The sequence below is a fragment of the Lampetra fluviatilis genome, chromosome 67 (genome assembly GCF_964198595.1).
Source record: "Lampetra fluviatilis chromosome 67, kcLamFluv1.1, whole genome shotgun sequence".
Classification (NCBI taxonomy): Eukaryota; Metazoa; Chordata; class Hyperoartia; order Petromyzontiformes; family Petromyzontidae; genus Lampetra; species Lampetra fluviatilis.
The window spans coordinates 808,648-819,314 of NC_136341.1; the positions used below are offsets into that span (position 1 = coordinate 808,648).

The 10,667-nt window shown below is 57.3% G+C and overlaps 1 protein-coding gene across 1 annotated transcript in view; it reads left to right on the forward strand.

The window, feature by feature from the left end:
- Positions 1-9,724, forward strand: part of LOC144952379 (sodium/hydrogen exchanger 6-like) — a gene marked incomplete at its 3' end in the record, with an annotated part of 69,196 nt that extends 59,472 nt beyond the window's left edge. The window contains exons 8-10 of the mRNA XM_078882770.1: positions 432-567; positions 2,061-2,166; positions 9,618-9,724. Coding sequence (XP_078738896.1) covers positions 432-567; positions 2,061-2,166; positions 9,618-9,724 — 349 coding nt within the window. The remainder of the gene's footprint in view (positions 1-431; positions 568-2,060; positions 2,167-9,617) is intronic.
- Positions 9,725-10,667: the final 943 nt, after the last annotated feature.

Consider the following 10,667-nt stretch of genomic DNA (forward strand, 5'->3'; position numbering starts at 1 on the left):
GAGGAGGCTCGTGAAGGACGCTACTGGGCAGTTGGAGGCAGTCGCCCTCCAACAACAACGGAGGGCGGAGGAGCGACGCTCACAACAACGAGCGGAGCGCCGGGTGGCTAAAGCACAGCAAGTTGGCACAGTAGGGGGCACAGGTGGTGCATCAGCCAGTCATCTCGGTCATCTCGGTCAGTCGACCCGTGGCACCTGCTGGGTCTGCCCCGTGACCTCCTGCCAGCGGGCGTTCGACACTTCACGTGGCCTCAGGGTGCACATGGCCTGGCACAAGCGTCGTGGTGACGTCACCGCCACTTAGTGGCGAATGGCGGTTGTTGTTGTGTGTGTATCTGTGTGTGTGTGTATCTATGTGTGTGTGTGTATCTATGTGTGTGTGTGTATCTATGTGTGTGTGTAACTATGTGTGTATGTGTGTGTGTGTGCAGTGCGATCGCGACGTACAGCCCTGAGAACCAGCACACGTTTGACGCGTCGGCCTTCTTCAAGTCGGTGCTCAACTTCATCGTCATCCTCAGCGGCTCCTTCGCCATGGGGGCAGCCACCGGCGTGGCCACCGCCCTTATATCCTGCACCACCAGCACCACCAGCACCACCAGCACCACCACCACCATCAGCACCAACACCAGCACCACCAACACCAGCACCACCACCAACACCACCATCACCACCAGCACCACCACCACCAACACCACCATCACCACCACCAGCACCACCACCACCAACACCACCACCAACACCAGCACATCACCATCACAACCATCACCAGCACATCACCAACACCACCACCACCAGCACCACCACCAACACCAACACCACCATCACCACCACCAGCACCAACACCAGCACCAACACCACCAACACCACCACCAACACCAGCACATCACCATCACAACCATCACCACCACCAGCACCACCAGCACCACCAGCACCACCACCACCAGCACCACCACCAACACCACCACCAACACCACCACCACCAACACCACCACCACTACCAGCACCACCACCACCACCACCAACACCAACACCACCATCACCACCACCAGCACCAACACCAGCACCAACACCAACATCACCATCACCAACACCAGCACCACCACCAACACCACCATCACCACCACCAGCACCAACACCAGCACCAACACCAGCACCAACACCACCAACACCACCACCAACACCAGCACATCACCATCACAACCAACACCACCAACACCACCACCAACACCAGCACATCACCATCACAACCATCAGCACCACCAGCACCACCAGCACCACCACCACCAGCACCACCACCAACACCACCACCAACACCACCACCACCAGCACCACCACCAACACCACCACCAACACCAGCACCACCAGCACCACCACCACCACCACTACCAGCACCACCACCACCACCACCATGGGGGCAGCCACCGGCGTGGTCACCGCTCTCATATCCTGCACCAGCTTCACCACCACCATCACCACCATCGCCACCACCATCATCACCACCATCATCACCATCACCACCATCATCACCACCATGATGTTCACCACGATCAACAACACCACCACAATCACCAGCACCACCGCCAGCACCATCGCCACCACCATCACCACCACCATCACCACCATCATCACCATCATCACCACCATCACCACCATCATCACCACCACCATGGTGATGGTGATGATCGTGGTGGTGATGGTGATGGTGCTAGTTTTGGCAGTGGTTCTTGCGATGGCGATGGTGCTGGTGGTGGTGCTGGTGATGATGGTGGTGATGATGGTGGTGGTGATGATGATGGTGATGATGGTGGTGATGATGATGATGGTGATGATGATGATGGTGGTGATGATGATGGTGATGATGGTGGTGATGATGATGGTGGTGGTGATGATGATGGTGGTGATGATGATGGTGATGATGATGATGGTGGTGATGATGATGGTGGTGATGATGATGATGGTGGTGATGATGATGGTGATGATGATGATGGTGAGGAGGAGTGTTTGCCTTGACGGGGGCGTGCTGTTGCTGTTGCTGTGTTGCTGTTGGGGCGGGTCACGTGACCAAGTTCACGCGGCTGCGCGACTTCCCGCTGCTGGAGACGGCGCTCTTCTTCCTCCTCTCCTGGAGCACCTTCCTGCTGGCCGAGGCCTGCTCCCTCACCGGTACCGCTCACCACACTCACCACCACCGCTCACCACGCTCACCACGCTCACCACGCTCACCACACACTCACTCTCACCTTCCTGCTGGCCGAGGCCTGCTCCCTCACCGGTAACGCTCACCACACTCACCACGCTCACCACGCTCACCACACACTCACTCTCACCTTCCTGCTGGCCGAGGCCTGCTCCCTCACCGGTAACGCTCACCACACTCACCACGCTCACCACGCTCACCACACACTCACTCTCACCTTCCTGCTGGCCGAGGCCTGCTCCCTCACCGGTAACGCTCACCACACTCACCACGCTCACCACGCTCACCACACACTCACTCTCACCTTCCTGCTGGCCGAGGCCTGCTCCCTCACCGGTAACGCTCACCACGCTCACCACGCTCACCACGCTCACCACACACTCACTCTCACCTTCCTGCTGGCCGAGGCCTGCTCCCTCACCGGTAACGCTCACCACACTCACCACGCTCACCACGCTCACCACACACTCACTCTCACCTTCCTGCTGGCCGAGGCCTGCTCCCTCACCGGTAACGCTCACCACACTCACCACGCTCACCACGCTCACCACACACTCACTCTCACCTTCCTGCTGGCCGAGGCCTGCTCCCTCACCGGTAACGCTCACCACGCTCACCACGCTCACCACGCTCACCACGCTCACCACGCTCACCACCACACTCACCACCACACTCACCACGCTCACCACACACTCACTCTCACCTTCCTGCTGGCCGAGGCCTGCTCCCTCACCGGTAACGCTCACCACACTCACCACCACACTCACCACGCTCACCACACACTCACTCTCACCTTCCTGCTGGCCGAGGCCTGCTCCCTCACCGGTAACGCTCACCACGCTCACTCACCACACTCACTCACCACGCTCACTCACCACACTCACTCACCACGCTCACTCACCACACTCACTCACCACGCTCACTCACCACGCTCACTCACCACGCTCCCTCACCACGCTCACTCACCACACTCACTCACCACGCTCACTCACCACGCTCACTCACCACGCTCACTCACCACGCTCACTCACCACGCTCACTCACCACGCTCCCTCACCACGCTCACTCACCACACTCACTCACCACACTCACTCACCACGCTCACTCACCACACTCACTCACCACGCTCACTCACCACACTCACCACGCTCACTCACCACGCTCACTCACCACGCTCACTCACCACGCTCACTCACCACGCTCACTCACCACGCTCACTCACCACGCTCACTCACCACGCTCACTCACCACGCTCCCTCACCACACTCACTCACCACGCTCACTCACCACGCTCACTCACCACGCTCACTCACCACGCTCACTCACCACGCTCACTCACCACGCTCACTCACCACGCTCACTCACCACGCTCACTCACCACGCTCCCTCACCACGCTCACTCACCACACTCACTCACCACGCTCACTCACCACGCTCACTCACCACGCTCACTCACCACGCTCACTCACCACGCTCACTCACCACGCTCACTCACCACGCTCCCTCACCACGCTCACTCACCACACTCACTCACCACACTCACTCACCACGCTCACTCACCACGCTCACTCACCACACTCACCACGCTCACTCACCACGCTCACTCACCACGCTCACTCAGCACACTCACTCACCACGCTCACTCACCACGCTCACTCACCACGCTCACTCACCACGCTCACTCACCACGCTCACTCACCACGCTCACTCACCACGCTCACTCACCACGCTCCCTCACCACGCTCACTCACCACGCTCACTCACCACGCTCACTCACCACGCTCACTCACCACGCTCACTCACCACACTCACTCACCACACTCACTCACCACGCTCACTCACCACGCTCACTCACCACGCTCACTCACCACGCTCACTCACCACGCTCACTCACCACACTCACTCACCACGCTCACTCACCACACTCACCACGCTCACTCACCACGCTCACTCACCACGCTCACTCAGCACACTCACTCACCACGCTCACTCACCACGCTCACTCACCACGCTCACTCACCACGCTCACTCACCACGCTCCCTCACCACACTCACTCACCACGCTCACTCACCACGCTCACTCACCACGCTCACTCACCACGCTCACTCACCACACTCACTCACCACGCTCACTCACCACGCTCACTCACCACACTCACTCACCACACTCACTCACCACACTCACTCACCACGCTCGCTCACCACGCTCACTCACCACACTCACTCACCACGCTCCCTCACCACGCTCACTCACCACGCTCACTCACCACGCTCACTCACCACGCTCACTCACCACGCTCACTCACCACGCTCACTCACCACACTCACTCACCACGCTCACTCACCACGCTCACTCACCACGCTCACTCACCACGCTCACTCACCACACTCACTCACCACACTCACTCACCACACTCACTCACCACGCTCACTCACCACACTCACTCACCACACTCACTCACCACACTCTCACCACACTCACTCACCACACTCACTCACCACACTCACTCACCACACTCTCACCACACTCACTCACCACACTCACTCACCACACTCACTCACCACGCTCACTCACCATGCTCACTCACCACACTCACTCACCACGCTCACTCACCACACTCACTCACCACGCTCGCTCACCACGCTCACTCACCACACTCACTCACCACGCTCCCTCACCACGCTCACTCACCACGCTCACTCACCACGCTCACTCACCACGCTCACTCACCACGCTCACTCACCGGTACCGCTCACCACCACCGCTCACTCACCACGCTCACTCACCACGCTCACTCACCACGCTCACTCACCACGCTCCCTCACCACGCTCACTCACCACGCTCACTCACCACGCTCACTCACCACGCTCACTCACCACGCTCACTCACCACGCTCACTCACCACACTCACTCACCACGCTCACTCACCACGCTCACTCACCACGCTCACTCACCACGCTCACTCACCACACTCACTCACCACACTCACTCACCACACTCACTCACCACGCTCACTCACCACACTCACTCACCACACTCACTCACCACACTCTCACCACACTCACTCACCACACTCACTCACCACACTCACTCACCACACTCTCACCACACTCACTCACCACACTCACTCACCACACTCACTCACCACGCTCACTCACCATGCTCACTCACCACACTCACTCACCACGCTCACTCACCACACTCACTCACCACGCTCGCTCACCACGCTCACTCACCACACTCACTCACCACGCTCCCTCACCACGCTCACTCACCACGCTCACTCACCACGCTCACTCACCACGCTCACTCACCACGCTCACTCACCACACTCACTCACCACGCTCACTCACCACACTCACTCACCACACTCACTCACCACGCTCACTCACCACGCTCACTCACCACGCTCACTCACCGGTACCGCTCACCACCACCGCTCACTCACCACGCTCACTCACCACGCTCACTCACCACGCTCACTCACCACGCTCACTCACCACGCTCACTCACCACGCTCACTCACCGGTACCGCTCACCACCACCGCTCACTCACCACGCTCACTCACCACGCTCACTCACCACGCTCACCACCACCACTCACCACACTCACTCACCACGCTCACCACGCTCACCACCACCGTTCACCACACTCACTCACCACGCTCACTCACCACACACTCACCCAACCACACATCCAGACACTCACCACACACTCACCACACACTCACCACTCACTCACCCAACCACACACTCACCACACACTCACCACTCACTCACCCAACCACACACTCACCACTCACTCACCCACACACTCACCACACACTCACCCACACACTCACCCACACACTCACCACACACTCACCACACACTCACCACACACTCACCACACACTCACCACACACTCACCCAACCACACACTCACCACTCACTCACCGACACACTCACCACACACTCACCACACACTCACCCAACCACACACTCACCACACACTCACCACACACTCACCACACACTCAGCACACACTCACCCAACCACACACTCACCACACACTCACCACACACTCACCACACACTCACCCAACCACACACTCACCACACACTCAACCACACACTCACCACACACTCACCACACACTCACCACACACTCACCACACACTCACCCACTCGCTCACCCAACCACACACCCACTGCTTGTAGGCTGTGGGTGTAGGCTGTGTGTGTGTAGGCTGTGTGTGTGTGTATGCTGTGTGTGTGTGTAGGCTGTGTGTGTGTAGGCTGTGTGTGTGTAGGCTGTGTGTGTGTAGGCTGTGTGTGTGTAGGCTGTGTGTGTGTGTGTGTGTAGGCTGTGTGTGTGTAGGCTGTGTGTGTGTAGGCTGTATTGTGTGTAGGCTGTGTGTGTGTAGGCTGTGTGTGTGTAGGCTGTGTGTGAGTAGGCTGTGTGTGTGTAGGCTGTGTGTGTGTGTGTGTGTAGGCTGTGTGTGTGTAGGCTGTGTGTGTGTAGGCTGTATTGTGTGTAGGCTGTGTGTGTGTAGGCTGTGTGTGTAGACTGTGTGTGTGTAGGCTGTGTGTGTAGACTGTGTGTGTGTAGGCTGTGTGTGTGTAGGCTGTGTGTGTAGGCTGTGTGTGTGTGTGTGTGTAGGCTGTATGTGTGTAGGCTGTGTGTGTGTAGGCTGTGTGTGTGTGTAGGCTGTGTGTGTGTAGGCTGTGTGTGTAGGCTGTGTGTGTGTAGGCTGTGTGTGTGTAGGCTGTGTGTGTGTGTAGGCTGTGTGTGTAGGCTGTGTGTGTAGGCTGTGTGTGTGTAGGCTGCGTGTGTGTAGGCTGCGTGTGTGAGTAGGCTGTGTGTGTGTAGGCTGTGTGTGTGTGTGTGTAGGCTGTGTGTGTGTAGGCTGTGTGTGTGTAGGCTGTGTGTGTAGGCTGTGTGTGTGTGTAGGCTGTGTGTGTGTGTAGGCTGTGTGTGTAGGCTGCGTGTGTGTAGGCTGCGTGTGTGAGTAGGCTGTGTGTGTGTAGGCTGTGTGTGTGTGTGTGTAGGCTGTGTGTGTGTAGGCTGTGTGTGTGTAGGCTGTGTGTGTAGGCTGTGTGTGTGTGTAGGCTGTGTGTGTGTGTAGGCTGTGTGTGTGTAGGCTGCGTGTGTGTAGGCTGCGTGTGTGTAGGCTGCGTGTGTGTAGGCTGCGTGTGTGTAGGCTGCGTGTGTGTAGGCTGCGTGTGTGTAGGCTGCGTGTGTGTAGGCTGCGTGTGTCTAGGCTGTGTGTGTGTGTAGGCTGTGTGTAGGCTGTGTGTAGGCTGTGTGTGTGTAGGCTGTGTGTGTAGGCTGTGTGTGTGTAGGCTGTGTGTGTGCAGGCTGTGTGTGCAGGCTGTGTTGTGTGTAGGCTGTGTTGTGTGTAGTCTGTGTGTGTGTAGGCTGTGTGTGTGTAGGCTGTGTGTGTAGGCTGTGTGTGTGTAGGCTGTGTGTGTGTAGGCTGTGTGTGTAGGCTGTGTGTGTGTAGGCTGTGTGTGTGTAGGCTGTGTGTGTGTAGGCTGTGTGTGTGTAGGCTGTGTGTAGGCTGTGTGTGTGTAGGCTGTGTGTGTGCAGGCTGTGTGTGTGCAGGCTGTGTGTGTGCAGGCTGTGTGTGTGCAGGCTGTGTTGTGTGTAGGCTGTGTTGTGTGTAGGCTGTGTGTGTGTAGGCTGTGTGTGTAGGCTGTGTGTGTGTAGGCTGTGTGTGTGTAGGCTGTGTGTGTGTAGGCTGTGTGTGTGTAGGCTGTGTGTGTGTAGGCTGTGTGTAGGCTGTGTGTGTGTAGGCTGTGTGTAGGCTGTGTGTGTGTAGGCTGTGTGTGTGTAGGCTGTGTGTGTGTAGGCTGTGTGTGTGTGTAGGCTGTGTGTAGGCTGTGTGTGTGTAGGCTGTGTGTGTGTAGGCTGTGTGTGTGTAGGCTGTGTGTGTGTAGGCTGTGTGTGTGTAGGCTGTGTGTGTGTGTAGGCTGTGTGTGTGTAGGCTGTGTGTGTGTAGGCTGTGTGTGTGTAGGCTGTGTGTAGGCTGTGTGTGTGTAGGCTGTGTGTGTGTGTAGGCTGTGTGTGTGTGTAGGCTGTGTGTGTGTAGGCTGTGTGTAGGCTGTGTGTGTGTAGGCTGTGTGTGTGTAGGCTGTGTGTGTGTAGGCTGTGTGTGTGTGTAGGCTGTGTGTGTGTGTAGGCTGTGTGTGTGTGTGTGTAGGCTGTGTGTGTGTAGGCTGTGTGTGTGTGTAGGCTGTGTGTGTGTGTAGGCTGTGTGTGTGTGTAGGCTGTGTGTGTGTGTAGGCTGTGTGTGTGTGTAGGCTGTGTGTGTGTGTAGGCTGTGTGTGTGTGTAGGCTGTGTGTGTGTAGGCTGTGTGTGTGTAGGCTGTGTGTGTGTAGGCTGTGTGTGTGTGTAGGCTGTGTGTGTGTGTAGGCTGTGTGTGTGTAGGCTGTGTGTGTGTAGGCTGTGTGTGTGTAGGCTTTGTGTGTGTGTAGGCTGTGTGTGTGTAGGCTGTGTGTGTGTGTAGGCTGTGTGTGTTTGTAGGCTGTGTGTGTGTGTAGGCTGTGTGTGTGTGTGTGTAGGCTGTGCGTGTGTAGGCTGTGCGTGTGTAGGCTGTGCGTGTGTAGGCTGTGTGTGTTTGTAGGCTGTGTGCGTGTGTAGGCTGTGTGTGTGTGTGTAGGCTGTGTGTGTGTAGGCTGTGTGTGTGTAGGCTGTGTGTGTGTAGGCTGTGTGTGTGTGTAGGCTGTGTGTGTGTGTAGGCTGTGTGTGTGTGTAGGCTGTGTGTGTGTAGGCTGTGTGCGTGTGTAGGCTGTGCGTGTGTAGGCTGTGCGTGTGTGTAGGCTGTGCGTGTGTGTAGGCTGTGCGTGTGTGTAGGCTGTGCGTGTGTGTAGGCTGTGCGTGTGTGTAGGCTGTGCGTGTGTGTAGGCTGTGCGTGTGTAGGCTGTGTGTGTGTAGGCTGCGTGTGTGTAGGCTGCGTGTGTGTAGGCTGTGTGTGTGTAGGCTGTGTGTGTAGGCTGTGTGTGTGTAGGCTGCGTGTGTGTAGGCTGTGCGTGTGTGTAGGCTGTGTGTGTAGGCTGTGTGTGTGTAGGCTGTGTGTGTGTAGGCTGCGTGTGTGTAGGCTGTGCGTGTGTGTAGGCTGTGTGTGTAGGCTGTGTGTGTGTAGGCTGTGTGTGTGTAGGCTGTGTGTGTGTAGGCTGTGTGTGTGTAGGCTGTGTGTGTGTGTAGGCTGTGTGTGTGTGTAGGCTGTGCGTGTAGGCTGTGTGTGTGTAGGCTGTGTGTGTGTAGGCTGTGTGTGTGTAGGCTGTGTGTGTGTGTAGGCTGTGTGTGTGTGTAGGCTGTGTGTGTGTAGGCTGGTGGTAGGCTGTGTGTGTGTGTAGGCTGTGTGAGTGACTGTCTGTGCGACTGTCGCTGTGCAGGGATCGTGGCGGTGCTGTTCTGCGGCATCACCCAGGCGCACTACTGGCGGTGCTGTTCTGCGGCATCACCCAGGCGCACTACACCTTCAACAACCTGTCACCTGAGTCTCAGGAGCGTAGCAAGCAGGTACTCACCACTCACTCACCACTCACTCACCACTCACTCACCACTCACTCACCACTCACTCACTCACCACTCACTCACCACTCACCACTCACTCACCACTCACTCACCACTCACTCACCACTCACTCACTCACTCACCACTCACTCACCACTCACTCACCACTCACTCACTCACCACTCACTCACTCACCACTCACTCACTCACCACTCACTCACCACTCACTCACCACTCACCACTCACTCACCACTCACTCACCACTCACCACTCACCACTCACTCACCACTCACTCACTCACTCACCACTCACTCACCACTCACTCACCACTCACTCACCACTACTCACCACTCACTCACCACTCACTCACTCACCACTCACTCACCACTCACTCACCACTCACTCACCACTACTCACCACTCACTCACCACTCACTCACCACTCACTCACCACTCACTCACCACTCACTCACCACTCACTCACCACTCACTCACCACTCACTCACCACTCACCACTCACTCACCACTCACTCACCACTCACCACTCACTCACCACTCACTCACCACTCACTCACTCACTCACCACTCACTCACTCACCACTCACTCACTCACCACTCACTCACCACTCACTCACCACTCACTCACTCACCACTCACTCACTCACCACTCACTCACTCACCACTCACTCACTCACCACTCACTCACCACTCACTCACCACTCACCACTCACTCACCACTCACTCACCACTCACCACTCACTCACCACTCACTCACCACTCACTCACTCACTCACCACTCACTCACCACTCACTCACCACTCACTCACCACTCACTCACCACTACTCACCACTCACTCACCACTCACTCACCACTCACTCACCACTCACACACCACTCACTCACCACTCACTCACCACTCACACACCACTCACTCACCACTCACTCACCACTCACTCACTCACTCA